The 25,905-nt window shown below is 53.2% G+C and overlaps 1 protein-coding gene across 1 annotated transcript in view; it reads left to right on the top strand.

The window, feature by feature from the left end:
* Nucleotides 1-25,905, top strand: part of vps13c (vacuolar protein sorting 13 homolog C) — a 90,805-nt gene that overhangs the window by 35,306 nt on the left and 29,594 nt on the right. The window contains exons 29-49 of the mRNA XM_053334342.1: nucleotides 466-770; nucleotides 1,792-1,939; nucleotides 2,493-2,622; nucleotides 3,049-3,170; nucleotides 3,275-3,441; nucleotides 3,883-4,130; nucleotides 5,360-5,586; nucleotides 7,079-7,171; nucleotides 7,252-7,485; nucleotides 7,565-7,696; nucleotides 18,618-18,707; nucleotides 18,813-18,968; nucleotides 19,157-19,421; nucleotides 21,218-21,378; nucleotides 21,473-21,594; nucleotides 22,237-22,534; nucleotides 22,699-23,088; nucleotides 23,322-23,426; nucleotides 23,624-23,776; nucleotides 23,883-24,008; nucleotides 24,896-25,029. Coding sequence (XP_053190317.1) covers nucleotides 466-770; nucleotides 1,792-1,939; nucleotides 2,493-2,622; nucleotides 3,049-3,170; nucleotides 3,275-3,441; nucleotides 3,883-4,130; nucleotides 5,360-5,586; nucleotides 7,079-7,171; nucleotides 7,252-7,485; nucleotides 7,565-7,696; nucleotides 18,618-18,707; nucleotides 18,813-18,968; nucleotides 19,157-19,421; nucleotides 21,218-21,378; nucleotides 21,473-21,594; nucleotides 22,237-22,534; nucleotides 22,699-23,088; nucleotides 23,322-23,426; nucleotides 23,624-23,776; nucleotides 23,883-24,008; nucleotides 24,896-25,029 — 3,806 coding nt within the window. The remainder of the gene's footprint in view (nucleotides 1-465; nucleotides 771-1,791; nucleotides 1,940-2,492; nucleotides 2,623-3,048; nucleotides 3,171-3,274; nucleotides 3,442-3,882; nucleotides 4,131-5,359; nucleotides 5,587-7,078; nucleotides 7,172-7,251; nucleotides 7,486-7,564; nucleotides 7,697-18,617; nucleotides 18,708-18,812; nucleotides 18,969-19,156; nucleotides 19,422-21,217; nucleotides 21,379-21,472; nucleotides 21,595-22,236; nucleotides 22,535-22,698; nucleotides 23,089-23,321; nucleotides 23,427-23,623; nucleotides 23,777-23,882; nucleotides 24,009-24,895; nucleotides 25,030-25,905) is intronic.

Below are 25,905 nucleotides of genomic sequence, written 5' to 3' on the forward strand. Positions count from 1 at the left end.
TCCCTCCTACCCTCCTTCCGTCTTTCCTCCCTTCCTTTCCTCCCCCCTCCATTCCTCCCTCCCTTCCTTCCTTCCTTCTTTCCTCTGTCCTTCTTTCCTCCCTTTCTTCTTTCATCTGTCCTTCTTTCCTTCCTTCTTTCCTCCGTCCTTCTTTCCTCCCTTCCTTCCTCCCTTCCATCCTTCCTTCCTTCCTCCCTCCTTTCCTTCTCCCTCCCTCCCTCCCTCCTTTCCTTCTCCCTCCCTCCCTCCTTCCTTCTTTCTCCCTTCTTCCTCCCTCCCTCCTTTCCTTCCCTCCTTGACTCGAAGTACCTGAACCATCTTGGTGTGGAGTCCTTGTCCCATTTCTGTCCCGCCGTGAGTCAACAGCACCGAACCGTCAGTGTAGATGTGGAAGAAGTAAAAGTTATTAGATTAATAAACTTCTGAGAGGTTTGTGAGACTCTAACTTCTCCTTCGTGTCTTCAGATGTTTGCTGATAACTTCCAGACGGCTAAAGAAGCTCTGAGCGCCGCTACGGCTCAGGCTGCAGAGAAAGCCGCGTCCAGCGTCCGAGACTTTGCTCAGAAGAGTTTCCGTCTGTCGCTGGACATCAACCTGAAGGCGCCGCTCATCGTGGTCCCGCAGTCCTCCACCTCCCAGAACGCCGTGGTGGTGGATCTGGGTCTGATCACGGTGGGGAACAGCTTCTCTCTACTTCCTGTTGAAGGGTTCTCTCTGCCGGCCGTCATCGACAACATGGACGTCCAGCTGACCCAGCTCAAACTCTCCAGGTCAGTCCAAGACCTGGTCCACAAAGACCTGACCCACAAAGATCTGACCCACAAAGATCTGACCCACAATGATCTGACCCACAAAGACCTGACCCACAAAGACCTGACCCACAATGATCTGACCCAGGTCAAAGACCTGACCCACAAAGATCTGACCCACAAAGACCTGACCCACAAAGACCTGACCCACAAAGATCTGACCCACAAAGATCTGACCCACAAAGACCTGACCCACAAGGATCTGACCCACAAAGATCTGACCCACAATGATCTGACCCACAAAGACCTGACCCACAAGGATCTGACCCACAAAGATCTGACCCACAATGATCTGACCCACAAAGACCTGACCCACAAAGACCTGACCCACAATGATCTGACCCAGGTCAAAGACCTGACCCACAAAGATCTGACCCACAAAGACCTGACCCACAAAGACCTGACCCACAAAGATCTGACCCACAAAGATCTGACCCACAAAGACCTGACCCACAAAGACCTGACCCACAAAGATCTGACCCACAAAGACCTGACCCACAAAGATCTGACCCACAAAGATCTGACCCACAAAGATCTGACCCACAAAGACCTGACCCACAAAGATCTGACCCACAAAGATCTGACCCACAAAGACCTGACACACAAAGATCTGACCCAGGTCGAAGATCTGACCCACAAAGACCTGACACACAAAGATCTGACCCAGGTCAAAGATCTGACCCAGGTCAAAGATCTGACCCAGGTCAAAGATCTGATCCAGGTCAAAGATCTGACCCACAATGATCTGATCCAGGTCGAAGATCTGACCCACAAAGATCTGACCCAGGTCAAAGATCTGACCCACAAAGATCTGACCCACAAAGACCTGACCCAGGTCAAAGATCTGACCCAGGTCAAAGATCTGACCCACATCCAGAGCAGCTAACAGGCGGTGGACTCTCGCTGTCCCCTCTCAGCACAGACCGACTCATTGGAATAAACCAGGTCTTGATTTCAAATCTGCTTTGCTGTCTTTCATCAGGACTTGTATGGACCCGGCTTTGGGTCGAACCAGCAACGAGCTGCTGGAACCGGTGAACCTGCACCTGAGCATCAACAGGAACCTGGCGGCGTCCTGGTTCAAGGAGATGGCTGCCGTGGAGATCGATGGTGATCTGAAGCCCATGAAGGTAAGTGAGTCTGGATCCTGTGATCCCAGACCTGGATTCTGCTGCAGGTTCGGGTTAACCCTCCTCATCTCGTACCTCCCTATACCTAACCCTAACCCTGTGAGATCCTCTCAGCAGGTAGAAGCTGTAAGAAGCTTAATGATCCACACGTGACTTTATAAAAAGAAGACGAGCGAATGAACGATAGAAACCGGTTTATTGGTGCTCGGTGACCCTGAATAGTCCAAAGCTGCTGTGGAGTGAATAATGTGAGCTTTATATTCAAACACCCTTCAGAGGGTCTGTTGCTGGTTGTTAGACGCAGGGTGACTGACGGTTTCTGACTTCTTGTTTTTGCATCCAGTCGACCTGTAGACCCCCGAAGGTACGGTTTGTTCTAGTCCAGCATCAGTAGTCCTCAGTAACGTAGTTCCGTTGGTTTGTGTCAGTAGTGAACGGACCGCCAGCGTCTCTCTAGACATTCCCATCAGGACGTAGGTTTGGCCAAGCTAGCAGTTAACGTGCTACGCTACGCTCATCACGTCCTGAACCTGTGTCTGTGCTCGGTCGGTAGGTGTCGCTGAGCCAGGACGACCTGAAGGTGCTGCTGAGGATCCTGACGGAGAACCTGGGAGAGGCAGCCAGCCTGGAGCCCAAACCCCCGAAACCAGAGAGCAACTTGCAGCTTCGAGCATCCAAGACAGGTGTGACAGGACCACAGTGAGCAGGTCTAACAGAACCACAGTGAGCAGGTCTAACAGGACCACAGTGAGCAGGTCTAACAGGACCACAGTGAGCAGGTCTAACACAGTGAGCAGGTCTAACACAGTGAGCAGGTCTAACACAGTGAGCAGGTCTAACAGGACCACAGTGAGCAGGTCTAACAGGACCACAGTGAGCAGGTCTAACAGGACCACAGTGAGCAGGTCTAACAGGACCACAGTGAGCAGGTCTAACACAGTGAGCAGGTCTAACAGGACCACAGTGAGCAGGTCTAACACAGTGAGCAGGTCTAACAGGACCACAGTGAGCAGGTCTAACAGGACCACAGTGAGCAGGTCTAACAGGACCACAGTGAGCAGGTCTAACAGGACCACAGTGAGCAGGTCTAACACTAACACTGATTTCAGATGAAGTTGGGAAGCCGAGTGTAACCAGCGATGAAGAGGAGGTCGAAGCTCTGGAGACCCTGAAGTTTAACTTCAACATTGAGTCTCTGGGACTGGTTCTGTTCAGGGATGACCCCCAACAGGTTGGTGACCTCATGAAGAACCTGAGAAACCTTAAAGAACAGAACGGTCCTTTAAGTCCTGTCATTACTCCGGTTTGATGTTTTAATGGATCTTGTTCCTTCAGCCGTCCGGCCTCCAGCACCAGGAGAGCCTCCGCCTGGGCGAGCTGGCCTTTCACCTCCTGAAGACTTCAGGGAAGATCCTGACCAACGGTAGCCTGGAGGTGAACACGGTCCTGACGGCCTGCACGCTGGACGACCTGAGGACCGGCATGGATAGGGTGACCTCACGGTGAGTCACATGACCTTAAACATCTGGAGTTTGGGCGCGCAGGTGGTCGAGTGGTTAGAGCCACATACGCAGCGGACCCCGGCCCTTTGCTGCATGTCACCCCCCCACCCCCCATGATTACCTGTCTCTCTACGGCTAATAAAAGTGTCTATGCCAGAAAAAAATCTTTACAAAAACATCCGAAGTTTAGGGTTAGATGTGCAAGTCTTCATGGTTCACCATAACCCTAACCCTGAAAGACACAGGTTACAGTTCAGAAGGAATTCCTGCTTTAAACACAAAATGACCAAAGTCTCATATTCTCTATAAAATGTTATTAAATGAGTTACTTCCACTTTCCACCCAGATTATTATATTATTACATTTTGGGAAACCACTGATCTTTCTTGTTGTAGTCTGGGATGTGGTGTTAACAGCCGATCTGCTCCGTGCTCTTTGCAGGATGGTCGGCCGGAGAGATGAGCAGAGTTCGGAGGCGATGATTGATGTGACGTACCGGCAGAGCGACAGCGAGAGGGAGGTGGTGGCTGTGCTGCAGAAACTCTACATGTGTGCCAGCGTGGAGTTCCTCATGGCCGTTGCAGATTTCTTCCTTCAGGCTCTGCCGCAGAGTCCGACTCCGACTGCTGCGCCGGCCGACAGACTTCCGCTGAAACTCACGACTGACCCGCGAAGTGACACCAAGACCGGTAAGACTCAGAACCTGAAACCAGCCAGAGGGAGGGTCCTCCTTCATCTCAGTGAGAGAACCTGATCCACATTTCTGACATTTAACTTATAAAAATGGAATTAAATCTTGAGGAAGACCAGAGAGGCTTTATTAAGGGACGCCAAACCTAAGATAGAGAGGACTCTACATATCATTGATCATATTCAAAATAAAAATAGCCTTAATAAGCCTTGATGCAGAAAAGGCATTTGATAGCGTTAATTGGACTTTTCTATTTCAAGTACTCGTTGAATTTATTAAAACATTTGATCAGAAACCGACTGCAAGTAAAAATAAACATGAGGATGATGGAACAGGTGGATACTGTCTCCCACTTTACATTAAAACTGTGGTTTAACTTATATAGACTGCAGAAAGAGCTTAGACTACATCAATGGATATGACCAGAGGGTTAAACACTGGAAGTGGAATAACAGCAATATGTACAGTAATAAAAAATACCAACCCTAACCCTAACCCTAATGAAAAAGGAAAGTAACCAGGACCATTTCAGATATCTGCAAATAAGTTTTGACAAATAAATAAAGCACAATGTAAATATGGATGAAAATGGAATAATAAGAACCATGATTGGAATTCAAAGAAATATAGAATAATATCTACAATATACTGTCAACTAATGGAGAGAAGAGGGAATACAACTTAATATGTGAAACTGAAATGGGAAAGTAAGTATTGGATGCATATTTAGAGAACACAACAGTCATCATCACACATCCAGAAGTAAGAAAGTCTTCTGTACATGTTTCCTGGAGCCTTGTCCCTACAAACAAAGTCTAAAATCAGATTTGATAGAGATATTCATCTTCACTACATAAAGGACTGCATTTCCTGATCTCTCAAACATGTTCAAATCACCTCTAAGACCTTCATGTGAAGATGCTAACAGAGGCGTCGCGTGGACTCTTCTGCTGGGTTGACTGAAACACACTGAGTGACAGCAACCTGAGATTTAATGAATTGATAAAAAAAAGATCTAATTTTTTAGATATTACAAAAGTTTAGAAAGCACGATAGAAAGGTCAAAGGTTAGTTTGGTATCAAAGACTAAAACCCAGAGAACCTAAGAGGAGGATTCTGTGAGAATGGGAGTTTAAAGTAGGAAAGGTTTTAACATGATGATGCTTCTGGAAGATTTGACCCACAGTTCATAGAAACAGATAATGGATGAATTGCTTTGTCTTCCAGCCTGCTCGGTGAAGACTTGTGTGCGGGCGGTGGTGGTGGACCCGGAGGTGGTGTTTGTGGCCAGCCTGATGAAGGCCGACGCCCCCGCCCTGGTGGTGTCCTTCCAGTGTGGCTTCACCCTGCAGACTGAAGACAACGGAGCCCAGATCATGAGGGCCAACCTGCGGGAGCTCAAAGTCCTGGCCTGCCCCTTCATCCGCAGCCAGCAGGACACAGCAGTCACCACGGTAACACTGTCCCACCCACACTTTCCATGCCGATGGTGAGATCACATGATCACATGGAATCTGGTCACTATGTTTAAAATAAGAACTAAAAACCTTTTACTACAGAGTAAAACCTCAAAACTGTTCTACAGTATACGTTCAGCCCACTAGGGGGCAGTATTAACCTGCTGTAGGGCAGTATTAACCTGCTGTATGGGGCAGTATTAACCTGCTGTAGGGGGCAGTATTAACCTGCAGTAGGGGGCAGTATTAACCTGCTGTAGGGGCATTATTAACCTGCTGTAGGGGGCAGTATTAACCTGCTGTAACTGGCAGTATTAACCTGCTGTAGCTGGCAGTATTAACCTGCTGTAGGGGCAGTATTAACCTGCTGTAGGGGGCAGTATTAACCTGCTGTAGGGGCATTATTAACCTGCTGTAGGGGGCAGTATTAACCTGCTGTAACTGGCAGTATTAACCTGCTGTAACTGGCAGTATTAACCTGCTGTAACTGGCAGTATTAACCTGCTGTAGGGGGCAGTATTAACCTGCTGTAGGGGGCAGTATTAACCTGCTGTAGGGGGCAATATTAACCTGCTGTAGGGGGCAGTATTAACCTGCTGTAGGGGGCAGTATTAACCTGCTGTAGGGGGCAGTATTAACCTGCTGTAACTGGCAGTATTAACCTGCTGTAGGGGGCAGTATTAACCTGCTGTAGATGCCAGTATTAACCTGCTGTAGGGGGCAGTATTAACCTGCTGTAGGGGGCAGTATTAACCTGCTGTAGCTGGCAGTATTAACCTGCTGTAGGGGGCAGTATTAACCTGCTGTAGCTGCCAGTATTAACCTGCTGTAGGGGGCAGTATTAACCTGCTGTAGCTGCCAGTATTAACCTGCTGTAGAGGGCAGTATTAACCTGCTGTAGGTGGCAGTATTAACCTGCTGTAGGGGGCAGTATTAACCTGCTGTAGGGGGCAGTATTAACCTGCTGTAGGGGCAGTATTAACCTGCTGTAGGGGGCAGTATTAACCTGTTGTAGGGGGTAGTATTAACCTGCTGTAGGGGGCAGTATTAACCTGCTGTAGCTGGCAGTATTAACCTGCTGTAGGGGGCAGTATTAACCTGCTGTATGGGGCAGTATTAACCTGCTGTAGGGGGCAGTATTAACCTGCTGTAGGGGCAGTATTAACCTGCTGTAGGGGGCAGTATTAACCTGCTATAGAGGGCAGTATTAACCTGCTGTAGGGGGCAGTATTAACCTGCTGTAGGGGGCAGTATTAACCTGCTGTATGGGGCAGTATTAACCTGCTGTATGGGGCAGTATTAACCTGCTGTAGGGGGCAGTATTAACCTGCTGTAGGGGGCAGTATTAACCTGCTATAGAGGGCAGTATTAACCTGCTGTAGGGGGCAGTATTAACCTGCTGTATGGGCAGTATTAACCTGCTGTAGAGGCAGTATTAACCTGCTGTAGGGGCAGTATTAACCTGCTGCTCTTCTTTACTGTCCAATAGGTGCTGAGGCCCTGCTCTGTTGTCTTGGAAACCAAAGCCCAGCCCAACCAACCGCTGAAGGGCTCTGTGATGGTGGAGGAAGTCGTCGTTAAGGTGCTTTAATCAAACCAGCTGTTTATGAGAAATGAATAGATGTTATTCCCGAGGTCAGTGAAGGCATCGTGTCTCTGCAGATCTCTCCGTTCATCCTCAACACGCTGATGACGATCACCGCTGCCATGACGACCAAGCAACCGGACCCGCAGAGCCGGGACCTGAAGCCCGAGGTCAGCGACCTCTGGTCCGTCATGAACGTCTACGCCGGTAACTACTGGTTCCTGGGAGTGGACCAGGCCACCGAGCTCACCGAGAGCTTCAGAGACCAGGACGGGCGCAACGAGGGCGAGACCTTCGCTGCTGAGGTCAAGGTACAGCAGGCTTTTATTTTGAAACTTTAAGATAATCAGATCATCTGCTTCCTGTTGATGAGGTGTTGTTCTCCCTCAGGTGGTCCAGGTGACGCTGGAGTCGGGTTTGGGTCATCGGACGATGCCCCTGCTGCTGGCCGAGTCCTCCTTCAACGGATCCGCCAAGAACTGGTCCTCTCTGCTGCAGATGAGGGCCGAAATGACGCTGGAGGTGAGAACCTGAACCTGACTCACCTGAACCTGACTCACCTGAACCTGAACCTGACTCACCTGAACCTGACTCACCTGAACCTGACACACCTGAACCTGGACCTGACTCACCTGAACCTGACTCACCTGGACCTGACTCACCTGAACCTGACTCACCTGAACCTGACTCACCTGAACCTGGACCTGACTCACCTGAACCTGACTCACCTGAACCTGAACCTGACTCACCTGGACCTGAACCTGACTCACCTGGACCTGAACCTGACACACCTGAACCTGACACACCTGAACCCGATACACCTGAACCTGACTCACCTGGACCTGACTCACCTGGACCTGACTCACCTGAACCTGATACACCTGAACCTGAACCTGACTCACCTGAACCTGACTCACCTGAACCCGATACACCTGAACCTGACACACCTGAACCTGACTCACCTGAACCTGACTCACCTGAACCCGATACACCTGAACCTGACTCACCTGAACCTGACTCACCTGAACCTGACACACCTGAACCTGACTCACCTGAACCTGACACACCTGAACCTGAACCTGACACACCTGAACCCGACACACCTGGACCTGACTCACCTGAACCTGATACACCTGAACCTGAACCTGACTCACCTGAACCTGACTCACCTGAACCCGATACACCTGAACCTGACACACCTGAACCTGACTCACCTGAACCTGACTCACCTGAACCCGATACACCTGAACCTGACTCACCTGAACCTGACTCACCTGAACCCGATACACCTGAACCTGACTCACCTGGACCTGACTCACCTGAACCTGATACACCTGAACCTGAACCTGACTCACCTGGACCTGACTCACCTGAACCTGACTCACCTGAACCTGACTCACCTGAACCTGACTCACCTGGACCTGACTCACCTGAACCTGATACACCTGAACCTGACTCACCTGAACCTGACTCACCTGGACCTGAACCTGACTCACCTGAACCTGACTCACCTGGACCTGAACCTGACTCACCTGAACCTGACTCACCTGAACCTGACACACCTGAACCTGACTCACCTGAACCTGACTCACCTGAACCTGACTCACCTGAACCTGATACACCTGAACCTGACTCACCTGAACCTGACTCACCTGGACCTGACTCACCTGAACCTGACTCACCTGAACCTGAACCTGACTCACCTGGACCTGACTCACCTGAACCTGACTCACCTGAGCCTGACACACCTGAACCCGACACACCTGAACCTGACTCACCTGGACCTGACTCACCTGAACCTGACTCACCTGAACCTGACTCACCTGAACCTGACTCACCTGAACCTGACTCACCTGAACCTGACACACCTGACTCACCTGAACCTGACTCACCTGGACCCGACACACCTGAACCTGAACCTGACTCACCTGAACCTGACTCACCTGGACCTGACACACCTGGACCTGACTCACCTGGACCTGACACACCTGGACCTGACTCACCTGAACCTGACACACCTGAACCTGACTCACCTGAACCTGACTCACCTGGACCTGACTCACCTGAACCTGACACACCTGGACCTGACTCACCTGAACCTGACACACCTGAACCTGACTCACCTGAACCTGACTCACCTGGACCTGACTCACCTGACACACCTGAACCTGACACACCTGGACCTGACTCACCTGAACCTGACTCACCTGGACCTGACTCACCTGGACCTGACTCACCTGGACCTGACTCACCTGAACCTGACACACCTGAACCTGACTCACCTGAGCCTGACTCACCTGGACCTGACACACCTGGACCTGACTCACCTGAACCTGATACACCTGAACCTGAACCTGACACACCTGAACCTGACTCACCTGAACCTGACTCACCTGGACCTGACTCACCTGAACCTGACACACCTGAACCTGACTCACCTGAGCCTGACTCACCTGGACCTGACACACCTGGACCTGACTCACCTGAACCTGATACACCTGAACCTGAACCTGACACACCTGAACCTGACTCACCTGAACCTGACTCACCTAACTCACCTGGACCTGACTCACCTGAGCCTGACTCACCTGGACCTGACACACCTGGACCTGACTCACCTGGACCTGACTCACCTGGACCTGAACCTGACTCACCTGACTCACCTGGACCTGACTCACCTGAGCCTGACTCACCTGGACCTGACACACCTGGACCTGACTCACCTGGACCTGACTCACCTGACTCACCTGGACCTGACTCACCTGGACCTGACTCACCTGGACCTGACTCACCTGGACCTGACTCACCTGAACCTGACTCACCTGGACCTGACTCACCTGAACCTGATACACCTGAACCTGAACCTGACACACCTGAACCCGACACACCTGAACCTGACTCACCTGGACCTGAACCTGACTCACCTGAACCTGACTCACCTGAACCTGACACACCTGAACCTGACTCACCTGAGCCTGACTCACCTGAACCTGACTCACCTGAACCTGACACACCTGGACCTGACACACCTGGACCTGACTCACCTGAACCTGACTCACCTGAACCTGACTCACCTGAACCTGACACACCTGAACCTGACACACCTGAACCTGACTCACCTGAACCTGACTCACCTGAACCTGACACACCTGAACCTGACTCACCTGGACCTGAACCTGACTCACCTGAACCTGACACACCTGAACCTGACTCACCTGAACCTGACACACCTGACTCACCTGAACCTGACTCACCTGGACCCGACACACCTGAACCTGAACCTGACTCACCTGAACCTGACTCACCTGGACCTGACACACCTGGACCTGACTCACCTGGACCTGACACACCTGGACCTGACTCACCTGAACCTGACACACCTGAACCTGAATCACCTGAACCTGACTCACCTGGACCTGACTCACCTGGACCTGACTCACCTGACTCACCTGGACCTGACTCACCTGAGCCTGACTCACCTGGACCTGACTCACCTGGAACTGACTCACCTGGACCTGACTCACCTGGACCTGACTCACCTGGACCTGACTCACCTGACTCACCTGGACCTGACTCACCTGAGCCTGACTCACCTGGACCTGACTCACCTGGAACTGACTCACCTGGACCTGACTCACCTGGACCTGACACACCTGGACCTGACTCACCTGAACCTGACACACCTGGACCTGAACCTGACACACCTGACTCACCTGAACCTGACTCACCTGGACCTGACTCACCTGAACCTGACACACCTGAACCTGACTCACCTGAACCTGACTCACCTGGACCTGACTCACCTGGAACTGACTCACCTGGACCTGACTCACCTGGACCTGACTCACCTGGACCTGACTCACCTGACTCACCTGAACCTGACTCACCTGGACCTGACTCACCTGAACCTGACACACCTGAACCTGACTCACCTGGACCTGACTCACCTGGACCTGACTCACCTGGACCTGAACCTGACTCACCTGGACCTGACTCACCTGAACCTGACTCACCTGAACCTGACTCACCTGGACCTGACTCACCTGGACCTGACTCACCTGGACCTGACACACCTGAACCTGACTCACCTGAACCTGACTCACCTGGACCTGACTCACCTGACTCACCTGAACCTGACTCACCTGGACCTGACTCACCTGAACCTGACACACCTGAACCTGACTCACCTGGACCTGACTCACCTGGACCTGACTCACCTGGACCTGAACCTGACTCACCTGGACCTGACTCACCTGAACCTGACTCACCTGGACCTGACTCACCTGGACCTGACTCACCTGGACCTGACTCACCTGGACCTGACTCACCTGGACCTGACACACCTGAACCTGACTCACCTGAACCTGACTCACCTGGACCTGACTCACCTGGACCTGACTCACCTGACTCACCTGAACCTGACTCACCTGGACCTGACTCACCTGAACCTGACACACCTGAACTTGACTCACCTGAACCTGACTCACCTGGACCTGACTCACCTGGACCTGACTCACCTGAACCTGACTCACCTGAACCTGACTCACCTGAACCTGACACACCTGAACCTGAACCTGACTCACCTGGACCTGACTCACCTGAACCTGACACACCTGAACCTGACTCACCTGAACCTGACTCACCTGGACCTGACTCACCTGAACCTGACTCACCTGAACCTGAACCTGACTCACCTGAACCTGACTCACCTGAACCTGAACCTGACTCACCTGAACCTGACTCACCTGAACCTGACTCACCTGAACCTGAACCTGACTCACCTGAACCTGACTCACCTGAACCTGACTCACCTGAACCTGACTCACCTGAACCTGACACACCTGAGCCTGACTCACCTGAACCTGAACCTGACACACCTGAACCTGACTCACCTGAACCTGACACACCTGGACCTGACTCACCTGAACCTGACTCACCTGAACCGGACTCACCTGAACCTGACTCACCTGAACCTGACTCACCTGGACCTGACTCACCTGGACCTGACTCACCTGAACCTGACACACTTGGACCTGACACACTTGGACCTGACTCACCTGGACCTGACTCACCTGGACCTGACACACCTGGACCTGACTCACCTGGACCTGACACACCTGACTCACCTGAACCTGACTCACCTGAACCTGACACACCTGGACCTGACTCACCTGTACCTGACTCACCTGACTCACCTGACTCACCTGAACCTGACTCACCTGAACCTGACTCACCTGACTCACCTGACTCACCTGAACCTGACACACCTGGACCTGACTCACCTGACTCACCTGAACCTGACTCACCTGAACCTGACACACCTGGACCTGACTCACCTGACTCACCTGACTCACCTGGACCTGACTCACCTGGACCTGACACACCTGACTCACCTGAACCTGACTCACCTGAACCTGACTCACCTGAACCTGACACACCTGAACCTGACACACCTGGACCTGACTCACCTGGACCTGACTCACCTGAACCTGACTCACCTGAACCTGACTCACCTGAACCTGACTCACCTGAACCTGACTCACCTGAACCTGAACCTGACTCACCTGAACCTGACTCACCTGGACCTGACTCACCTGTACCTGACTCACCTGACTCACCTGGACCTGACTCACCTGAACCTGACTCACCTGGACCTGACTCACCTGAACCTGACACACCTGGACCTGACTCACCTGGACCTGAACCTGACTCACCTGAACCTGACACACCTGGACCTGACTCACCTGGACCTGACTCACCTGGACCTGACTCACCTGAACCTGGACCTGACTCACCTGAACCCGACTCACCTGGACCTGATACACCTGAACCTGACTCACCTGAACCTGACTCACCTGAACCTGACACACCTGAACCTGACTCACCTGAACCTGACACACCTGAACCTGAACCTGACACACCTGAACCCGACACACCTGAACCTGACTCACCTGAACCCGATACACCTGAACCTGACTCACCTGGACCTGACTCACCTGGACCTGACTCACCTGAACCTGATACACCTGAACCTGAACCTGACTCACCTGGACCTGACTCACCTGAACCTGACTCACCTGAACCTGACTCACCTGAACCTGACTCACCTGGACCTGACTCACCTGAACCTGATACACCTGAACCTGACTCACCTGGACCTGAACCTGACTCACCTGAACCTGACTCACCTGAACCTGACACACCTGAACCTGACTCACCTGAACCTGACTCACCTGAACCTGACTCACCTGAACCTGACTCACCTGAACCTGAACCTGACTCACCTGGACCTGACTCACCTGAACCTGACTCACCTGAGCCTGACACACCTGAACCCGACACACCTGAACCTGACTCACCTGGACCTGAACCTGACTCACCTGAACCTGACTCACCTGAACCTGACTCACCTGAACCTGACTCACCTGAACCTGACACACCTGACTCACCTGAACCTGACTCACCTGGACCCGACACACCTGAACCTGAACCTGACTCACCTGAACCTGACTCACCTGGACCTGACACACCTGGACCTGACTCACCTGGACCTGACACACCTGGACCTGACTCACCTGAACCTGACACACCTGAACCTGACTCACCTGAACCTGACTCACCTGGACCTGACTCACCTGAACCTGACACACCTGAACCTGACACACCTGAACCTGACTCACCTGAACCTGACTCACCTGAACCTGACTCACCTGGACCTGACTCACCTGAACCTGACACACCTGAACCTGACACACCTGAACCTGACTCACCTGAACCTGACTCACCTGACTCACCTGAACCTGACACACCTGAACCTGACTCACCTGAACCTGACACACCTGAACCTGACTCACCTGAACCTGACTCACCTGGACCTGACTCACCTGGACCTGACTCACCTGAACCTGACTCACCTGAACCTGACTCACCTGACACACCTGAACCTGACACACCTGAACCTGACTCACCTGAACCTGACTCACCTGACACACCTGAACCTGACACACCTGGACCTGACTCACCTGAACCTGACTCACCTGGACCTGACTCACCTGACTCACCTGGACCTGACTCACCTGAGCCTGACTCACCTGGACCTGACACACCTGGACCTGACTCACCTGAACCTGATACACCTGAACCTGAACCTGACACACCTGAACCTGACTCACCTGAACCTGACTCACCTGAACCTGACTCACCTGACTCACCTGGACCTGACTCACCTGAGCCTGACTCACCTGACTCACCTGGACCTGACTCACCTGGACCTGACTCACCTGGAACTGACTCACCTGGACCTGACACACCTGGACCTGACTCACCTGGAACTGACTCACCTGGACCTGACTCACCTGGACCTGACTCACCTGGACCTGACTCACCTGGACCTGACTCACCTGACTCACCTGAACCTGACTCACCTGGACCTGACTCACCTGAACCTGACACACCTGAACCTGACTCACCTGAACCTGACTCACCTGAACCTGACTCACCTGGACCTGACTCACCTGACTCACCTGAACCTGACTCACCTGGACCTGATACACCTGGACCTGACTCACCTGAACCTGACTCACCTGGACCTGATACACCTGAACCTGACTCACCTGAACCTGACTCACCTGGACCTGAACCTGACTCACCTGAACCTGACTCACCTGAACCTGACACACCTGAACCTGACTCACCTGAGCCTGACTCACCTGAACCTGACTCACCTGAACCTGACTCACCTGAACCTGACACACCTGAACCTGACTCACCTGAACCTGACTCACCTGAACCTGACTCACCTGACTCACCTGAACCTGACTCACCTGAACCTGACTCACCTGAACCCGACACACCTGGACCTGACTCACCTGGACCTGAACCTGACTCACCTGAACCTGACTCACCTGAGCCTGACTCACCTGAACCTGACTCACCTGAACCTGACACACCTGACTCACCTGAACCTGACTCACCTGGACCCGACACACCTGAACCTGAACCTGACTCACCTGAACCTGACTCACCTGGACCTGACACACCTGGACCTGACTCACCTGGACCTGACACACCTGGACCTGACTCACCTGAACCTGACACACCTGAACCTGACTCACCTGAACCTGACTCACCTGGACCTGACTCACCTGGACCTGACTCACCTGACTCACCTGGACCTGACTCACCTGAGCCTGACTCACCTGGACCTGACTCACCTGGAACTGACTCACCTGGACCTGACTCACCTGGACCTGACTCACCTGGACCTGACTCACCTGACTCACCTGGACCTGACTCACCTGAGCCTGACTCACCTGGACCTGACTCACCTGGAACTGACTCACCTGGACCTGACTCACCTGGACCTGACACACCTGGACCTGACTCACCTGAACCTGACACACCTGGACCTGAACCTGACACACCTGACTCACCTGAACCTGACTCACCTGAACCTGACTCACCTGGACCTGACACACCTGAACCTGACTCACCTGGACCTGACTCACCTGACTCACCTGAACCTGACTCACCTGGACCTGACTCACCTGAACCTGACACACCTGAACCTGACTCACCTGGACCTGACTCACCTGGACCTGACTCACCTGGACCTGAACCTGACTCACCTGGACCTGACTCACCTGAACCTGACTCACCTGAACCTGACTCACCTGGACCTGACTCACCTGGACCTGACTCACCTGGACCTGACACACCTGAACCTGACTCACCTGAACCTGACTCACCTGGACCTGACTCACCTGGACCTGACTCACCTGACTCACCTGAACCTGACTCACCTGGACCTGACTCACCTGAACCTGACACACCTGAACCTGACTCACCTGGACCTGACTCACCTGGACCTGACTCACCTGGACCTGAACCTGACTCACCTGGACCTGACTCACCTGAACCTGACTCACCTGAACCTGACTCACCTGGACCTGACTCACCTGGACCTGACTCACCTGGACCTGACTCACCTGGACCTGACACACCTGAACCTGACTCACCTGAACCTGACTCACCTGGACCTGACTCACCTGGACCTGACTCACCTGACTCACCTGAACCTGACTCACCTGGACCTGACTCACCTGAACCTGACACACCTGAACCTGACTCACCTGGACCTGACACACCTGAACCTGACTCACCTGAACCTGACTCACCTGGACCTGACTCACCTGGACCTGACTCACCTGGACCTGACTCACCTGAACCTGACTCACCTGAACCTGACACACCTGAACCTGACTCACCTGAACCTGACTCACCTGGACCTGACTCACCTGGACCTGACTCACCTGGACCTGACTCACCTGAACCTGACTCACCTGAACCTGATACACCTGAACCTGACTCACCTGAGCCTGATACACCTGAACCTGACTCACCTGGACCTGACTCACCTGGACCTGACTCACCTGGACCTGAACCTGACTCACCTGGACCTGACTCACCTGGACCTGACTCACCTGGACCTGACTCACCTGGACCTGACTCACCTGAACCTGACACACCTGAACCTGACACACCTGAACCTGACTCACCTGAGCCTGACGCACCTGAACCTGACTCACCTGAGCCTGACGCACCTGAACCTGATACACCTGACACACCTGAACCTGACTCACCTGAACCTGACACACCTGAACCTGAACCTGACTCACCTGGACCTGACTCACCTGAACCTGACACACCTGAACCTGACTCACCTGAACCTGACTCACCTGGACCTGACTCACCTGAACCTGACTCACCTGAACCTGAACCTGACTCACCTGAACCTGACTCACCTGAACCTGAACCTGACTCACCTGAACCTGACTCACCTGAACCTGAACCTGACTCACCTGAACCTGACTCACCTGAACCTGACTCACCTGAACCTGACTCACCTGAACCTGACACACCTGAGCCTGACTCACCTGAACCTGAACCTGACACACCTGAACCTGACTCACCTGAACCTGACACACCTGGACCTGACTCACCTGAACCTGACTCACCTGAACCGGACTCACCTGAACCTGACTCACCTGAACCTGACTCACCTGGACCTGACTCACCTGAACCTGACACACTTGGACCTGACACACTTGGACCTGACTCACCTGGACCTGACTCACCTGAACCTGACTCACCTGAACCTGACTCACCTGAACCTGACACACCTGGACCTGACTCACCTGACTCACCTGAACCTGACTCACCTGAACCTGACACACCTGGACCTGACTCACCTGACTCACCTGAACCTGACTCACCTGAACCTGACACACCTGGACCTGACTCACCTGGACCTGACACACCTGGACCTGACTCACCTGACTCACCTGACTCACCTGGACCTGACTCACCTGGACCTGACTCACCTGGACCTGACACACCTGACTCACCTGAACCTGACTCACCTGAACCTGACACACCTGGACCTGACTCACCTGACTCACCTGAACCTGACTCACCTGAACCTGACACACTTGGACCTGACTCACCTGGACCTGACTCACCTGAACCTGACTCACCTGAACCTGACACACCTGGACCTGACTCACCTGACTCACCTGAACCTGACTCACCTGAACCTGACACACCTGGACCTGACTCACCTGACTCACCTGACTCACCTGGACCTGACTCACCTGGACCTGACTCACCTGGACCTGACTCACCTGGACCTGACACACCTGACTCACCTGAACCTGACTCACCTGAACCTGACACACCTGGACCTGACTCACCTGTACCTGACTCACCTGACTCACCTGGACCTGACTCACCTGTACCTGACTCACCTGACTCACCTGAACCTGACTCACCTGAACCTGACACACCTGGACCTGACTCACCTGGACCTGACTCACCTGTACCTGACTCACCTGACTCACCTGAACCTGACTCACCTGAACCTGACTCACTTGAACCTGACTCACCTGAACCTGACACACCTGACTCACCTGAACCTGACTCACCTGGACCTGACTCACCTGAACCTGACTCACCTGAACCTGACACACCTGAACCTGACACACCTGGACCTGACTCACCTGGACCTGACTCACCTGAACCTGACTCACCTGAACCTGACTCACCTGAACCTGACTCACCTGAACCTGACTCACCTGAACCTGAACCTGACTCACCTGAACCTGACTCACCTGGACCTGACTCACCTGTACCTGACTCACCTGACTCACCTGAACCTGACTCACCTGAACCTGACACACCTGGACCTGACTCACCTGGACCTGACTCACCTGGACCTGACACACCTGGACCTGACTCACCTGGACCTGACTCACCTGGACCTGACTCACCTGGACCTGACTCACCTGAACCTGGACCTGATACACCTGAACCTGACTCACCTGTACCTGACTCACCTGGACCTGGTCCCTAGCCCGTGGTCTAAGGCAGACTTGTGTCCCTGCAGGTGAACTACTTTAACGAGGTCCATGCCGTGTGGGAGCCTCTGATCGAGCGAGTGGACGACGGCAGACGCAGGTGGCACCTGGAGCTGGAGGTAAGTGTTGAGCTGCTGGGTTAGGGTTAGGGCTGCTGCTGACGGTGCAGGTGGAGTCTTTGTCCCGGTTCGGCCCGACGTCACCGTTGCTGTTCTCTCCTGCAGATGAAGAACAACCCGGTCCAGGACAAGAGTCCGGTGCACGGAGACGACTTTGTGATTCTTCCTGAACCTCGGACCGCCGTCAACATCTGCTCCAAGGACACCATGAACATCACCGTGTCTCAGTGCAGCCTCAACGTCTTCCAGAACCTCGCCAAGGTACGACCCTGACCCCTGACCCTGACCCCCTCACCATGACCCAGACCCTGACCCCTCACCCTGACCCAGACCCTCACCCTGACCCTGATACATGTTATAACACCCAGACAGACTCATCAGCTCTTTATAACAGTAAATTAAAGATCTTGATAGATTAACATAATGTGTCCTTGCTGTGTTCTGCTCAGGCGTTATCCGAGGGCACAACCTCCACCTTCGACTCCTCTCTGAAGGAGAAAGCTCCCTTCACCATCCGAAACGCTCTGGGGATCCCCCTCATCGTGCAGCACAGCGCCAACCTGAGGCCGGTGGGCTTACCGGTGCAGGGAAAGTTCCACGAGCTGTCCGTGGACCAGACCATGGACCTGGAACAGGCCATGTCTGAGCCGCTGACCCGAGGGAAACTGTCGGCCCTGCAGCGGCAAGAAAGCTGCCTGTTCAACCTGAGCATCGGTCAGAGTGCTTCTCATTCACCTCTCACCCTAACCCTTCACCTCTCACCCTAACCCTTCACCTCTCACCCTAACCCTTCACCTCTCACCCTAACCCTTCACCTCTCACCCTAACCCTTCACCTCTCACCCTAACCCTTCACCTCTCACCCTGACCCTTCACCTCTCACCCTGACCCTTCACCCTAACCCTAACCCTTCACCTCTCACCCTGACCCTTCACCTCTCACCCTGACCCTTCACCTCTCACCTCTCACCCTGACCCTTCACCTCTCACCCTTCACCTCTCACCCTAACCCTTCACCTCTCACCCTAACCCTTCACCTCTCACCCTTCACCTCTCACCCTAACCCTTCACCTCTCACCTCTCACCCTGACCCTTCACCTCTCACCCTAACCCTTCACCCCTCACCCTAACCCTTCACCTCTCACCCTTCACCTCTCACCCTAACCCTTCACCTCTCACCTCTCACCCTGACCCTTCACCTCTCACCCTAACCCTTCACCCCTCACCCTGACCCTTCACCTCTCACCCTAACCCTTCACCCCTCACCCTAACCCTTCACCTCTCACCCTGACCCTTCACCTCTCACCTCTCACCCTGACCCTTCACCTCTCACCTCTCACCCTGACCCTTCACCTCTCACCCTAACCCTTCACCTCTCACCCTAACCCTTCACCTCTCACCCTAACCCTTCACCTCTCACCCTAACCCTTCACCTCTCACCCTGACCCTTCACCTCTCACCCTAACCCTTCACCTCTCACCCTAACCCTTCACCTCTCACCCTGACCCTTCACCTCTCACCCTAACCCTTCACCTCTCACCCTAACCCTTCACCTCTCACCCTTCACCTCTCACCCTAACCCTTCACCTCTCACCTCTCACCCTGACCCTTCACCTCTCACCCTAACCCTTCACCCCTCACCCTAACCCTTCACCTCTCACCCTGACCCTTCACCTCTCACCTCTCACCCTGACCCTTCACCTCTCACCTCTCACCCTGACCCTTCACCTCTCACCCTAACCCTTCACCTCTCACCCTAACCCTTCACCTCTCACCCTAACCCTTCACCTCTCACCCTGACCCTTCACCTCTCACCCTAACCCTTCACCTCTCACCCTAACCCTTCACCTCTCACCCTAACCCTTCACCTCTCACCCTAACCCTTCACCTCTCACCCTGACCCTTCACCTCTCACCCTAACCCTTCACCTCTCACCCTAACCCTTCACCCTGACCCTTCACCTCTCACCCTAACCCTTCACCTCTCACCCTGACCCTTCACCTCTCACCCTAACCCTTCACCTCTCACCCTAACCCTTCACCTCTCACCCTAACCCTTCACCTCTCACCCTTCACCTCTCACCCTGACCCTTCACCTCTCACCCTAACCCTTCACCTCTCACCCTAACCCTTCACCTCTCACCCTTCACCTCTCACCCTGACCCTTCACCTCTCACCCTAACCCTTCACCTCTCACCCTGACCCTTCACCTCTCACCCTAACCCTTCACCCTAACCCTTCACCTCTCTAATATAGTAATATATAATCTAATATAGTAATATGTAACATGGCTAATGCCCCAATCAGCCCCAGTTTGCTGTCATCAGCAAACTGTTGGAACAACCCTTTCAGACTTTAATGTGCATTGCTGATTTATTATTTTAATGTGATATTAAATATAGATATAGATATATAATAATAATTTGTTCTGTGTCATGTTCTGAGTCGCTGCTGTTTTCAGTTAATAAGGTTTCTAATAAAACAGCTGTTTAAAGATCCAGTGTCTCCTGCAGTGCCGTCTGGATTCAGCGAGATCTCCAACATCGCTGTGGATAAGCCGGGCCGTCGCCTCTACACCGTCCGCGGCCCCAACCTGCAGGAGGCCGTCGCTGTGCTGGTGCAGATCGACGCCACGGAGGGCAACAAGGTCATCACGGTCCGCTCGCCGCTGCAGGTCTGAACCTCTTCCTGTTCAAAGTGTCACTAGGGCTGCTGCTGTTCCTGATCAGTAGTAACTGCTGACCCGAACCCTAACTGCTGTGTTTCAGATAAAGAATCACTTCTCTGTACCTTTCACCATCCTGAAGTACTGTCCAACGTCCAGAAGCCTGCAGACAGTCGGACAGGCCGAACCCGAGACTGAGTTTCATATCGCCTTGGAAACATACAGGTAATGTGACATCACACTGTCTACAGGTAATGTGACATCACACTGTCTACAGGTAATGTGACATCACACTGTCTACAGGTAATGAAGGTAACACAGAGAGTGTAACCTTACCTGAAAGTGCCACAGCCTGTTTTTTCTTTTCTTTGTAAACTGGAGTATCAGATGCTTTCCCAGCATGCTCTGGTTGCAGGTGTTTCCCAGCATGCTCTGGTTGCAGGTGTTTCCCAGCATGCTCTGGTTGCAGGTGTTTCCCAGCATGCTCTGGTTGCAGGTGTTTCCCAGCATGCTCTGGTTGCAGGTGTTTCCCAGCATGCTCTTGTTGCAGGTGGTTCCCAGCATGCTCTGGTTGCAGGTGTTTCCCAGCATGCTCTGGTTGCAGGTGTTTCCCAGCATGCTCTGGTTGCAGGTGTTTCCCAGCATGCTCTGGTTGCAGGTGTTTCCCAGCATGCTCTGGTTGCAGGTGTTTCCCAGCATGCTCTGGTTGCAGGTGTTTCCCAGCATGCTCTGGTTGCAGGTGGTTCCCAGCATGCTCTGGTTGCAGGTGTTTCCCAGCATGCTCTGGTTGCAGGTGTTTCCCAGCATGCTCTGGTTGCAGGTGTTGAGGCATGAGGCTCAGAGTGTGGTTTTATGGTTTCTTTCCAGGTACCAGCTGTTTGTGAGTCCGGCGGGCTCTCTGCACGGTCAGTACGGGCCGTCCTCCACCTGCGTGGCTTGGAAGGAGCAGGTGCACCGCAGCTCGGAGGTGCGCTCGGTGCTGCAGTGCCCGGCGGCCGACAGCGGTCTGCTGCCGCTGATGGTCAGCACGCTGGCCGTCCCCGACGACCTGCAGCACATCGACAACCACGGGGAGGAGGACTGGGACCCCGCCTACATCATACACCTGCACCCGGTGGCCACGCTGCGCAACCTGCTGCCCTACACCGTCCGCTACATGCTTGAGGTACGAAACACCACCTACACCTCATAATGCACCAGGAGTTAACCCAGGTCCCCTAACGCTCCAGAGTCCAGACAGGAGGGGGGACAACATTTACAAGTATTAAGATGAAAGATGCTTCATCTGTTCTAACGGGTCAGTATCTGGTTTTATCTTGTCCTCCCCAGAACTCTGCAGACTCGTACGAGCTTCAGGAAGGCGGCACGTCGGACCTCCTGAACGCTCGCCTGTCGGGTGAGATCATGTCGTTGGTGCTGATGAGGTATCAGGGTCGCGACTGGCACGGACACGTTCGTATCGAACAGGAAATGTCAGAGTTCTTGGCCGTGTGTCTGACCTGCGACACTGACACCAGCATGACAGTGGATGTGAGCGTGCACGTGTTGAGGACCGCGAACCGTCTGCTGCTGTCCCTCTTCAGCCCGTACTGGATCATCAACAAGACGTCCCGCGTGCTGCAGTACAAGTCCGAGGACGTCAGCGTCAAACACCCGGCCGACTACCGAGACATCATCCTGTTCTCCTTCAGGAAGAAGAACCTGTTCAGCAAGAGCAAGGTGAGACCCGCACCCGGGCCGGTTCACACCCGGGCCGGTTCACACCCGGGCCGGTTCACACCCGGGCCGGTTCACACCCGGGCCGGTTCACACCCGGACCGGTTCACACCCGGGCCGGTTCACACCCGGACCGGTTCACACCCGGGCCGGTTCATGTCTCTCAAGCAGGTTTAATAAACTGCAGATCAGCTGATCAGAGTCGGTTCAGTCAGCTGATATTTATTGTGTTGCAGCTCCAGCTGTGCATCTCCACCAGCTCCTGGTCTGACGGCTTCTCTCTGGACACGGTGGGAAGCTACGGCTGCGTTCGCTGTCCCGCCAACAACATGGACTTCCTGGTAAGAGAAACTCTGAAAGTCTCTGCTGAAGCTTCAGACCCTCCCAAACCCCAACCCAGCTCAGTTCAACAATCTGCTGAAGAAGACCATGTTACATGGTCAAAAGCTCCAGAACAAGCACTAGATTGGAATCAGTTCTCTGATGTTTAAATGAAATGAGTAAATCAACAGGAAGTGAAGGTGTACTTCCTGTGCAGGTGGGGGTGAGCATCCAGATGAGCAGCTTTAATCTGACCCGCATCGTCACCATGAGTCCGTTCTTCACGCTGGTCAACAAGTCCTCGTACGAGCTGGAGGTGGGCGAGGTCAGCCAGACCTCCACCAGGTGGCACTACGTCACCTCCACAGAGGTCAGTGTGAGGTCACAGCCGCTGGGGATTATGGGTACTGTAGTCTGCTTCACTACAGATCAGACCCGTCCACCAGGTGGAGCTCTAACCGTGTCTGCCCCCACAGTGCCTCCCGCTGTGGCCCGAGGACCCGACGGGGAAGCTGTGTGTCCGAGTGGTCGGGTCCGAATCCAGCACCAGATTCTTCTTCTTCAACCAGCAGGACAACGGCACCCTGCTGAGCCTCGACACGGTCCGCACACACACACACACACACACACACAGACACACACACACAGATACACACACACACACACACACACACACACACACAGATACACACACACACACACACACACACACACACACACACAGATACACACACACACACACACACACACACACACACACACAGATACACACACACACACACACACACACACACACACACACACACACACACACACACATACACACAGACACACACACACACACACACACACACACACACACACAGACACACACACACACACACACACACACACACACACACACACACACACGCGCCTCGACACGGTCCGTACACACACACACACACACACACACACACACACACACACACACACACACACGCCTCGACACGGTCCGTACACACACACACACACACACACACACACACACACACACACACACAGACACACACACACACACACACACACACACACACACACATACACACACACACACACACACAGACACACACACACACACACACACACACACAGACACACACACATACACACACACACACACACTTTCCCCCCAGGTCGGGAATCTGGGGCTAAGCACATGGAGCATTACACACACCTGCAGCCTCAGCACCAGCGTTCTGCTCCCACTTTATGTTTAACTTTAGAACGGTTCTCTCTAGAACGGTTCTCTCTAGAACGGTTCTCTCTAGAACGTCCTGATAATCAACACCACAAACTCTAAAAAATGCAACGTGTGAGCTCGAGGGGTCGCAACCCTTTTCAATAAAGATAAAATTGTCTGTGTGTGTGTGTGTGTGTGTGTGTGTGTGTGTGTGTGTGTGTGTGTGTGTGTGTGTGTGTGTGTGTGTGTGTGTGTGTGTGTGTGCAGTACGGGGGGATCATCGTGGACGTTAACATCTCCGATCACTCCACCGTCATCAGCTTCATTGATTATTATGAAGGAGCAGCTCCGGCTCTGCTGCTCAACCACACACCCTGGGCCACCGTCAGCTACCGGCAGAGGTACACACACACACACACACACACACACACACACACACACACCCTGGGCCACCGTCAGCTACCGGCAGAGGTACACACACACACACACACACACACACACACACACACACACACACACACACACCCTGGGCCACCGTCAGCTACCAGCAGAGGTACACACACACACACACACACACACACACACACACACACACACACACACACACCCTGGGCCACCGTCAGCTACCGGCAGAGGTACACACACACACACACACACACACACACACACACACACACACCCTGGGCCACCGTCAGCTACCGGCAGAGGTACACACACACACACACACACACACACACACACACACACACACTAGGGCTGGGAATCGATCCGATTCGATTCGATATCGATCTATTTACAGACATAATGCAAATAAATACTGTCCCATGTGCTCCATGTGTTTGTGATTGTGTACGTGTAAGAGGGACACAGAGAGAGAAGAGTCAAGAAGTATTATTTGAAATTTCAGTAACATATCCATGGCATTAAAACAATGACCAGAACTAAACAACAATGACCCAATAATCTATATTGGAAAACTACAAGAACCCCCTGTACCCAGTCTTTGACAACCAGATACTTGTGAAATGCCATTTACAGGTTGTTCATGTAACAGATGGCTTGATTGAATATAAATAAAACGCCAAAATGCCAAAATGCTGCCATAACGATCAGCTGACTATCAGCTGATCGTTATGGCAGCATTTTGGACGGAGGGAAAGGGAACCGTTTTATGTATTTAATAGGTAAAGATACAGTATGCATAGACAGGCTAGTGTTGTTTTAGTGGTGCCGCTTCAGCCATCTCGCTATCTTAAGTTTCGGTTTCGTTTAGCCGG

The sequence above is a fragment of the Scomber japonicus genome, chromosome 1 (genome assembly GCF_027409825.1).
Source record: "Scomber japonicus isolate fScoJap1 chromosome 1, fScoJap1.pri, whole genome shotgun sequence".
NCBI classification, from domain to species: domain Eukaryota; kingdom Metazoa; phylum Chordata; class Actinopteri; order Scombriformes; family Scombridae; genus Scomber; species Scomber japonicus.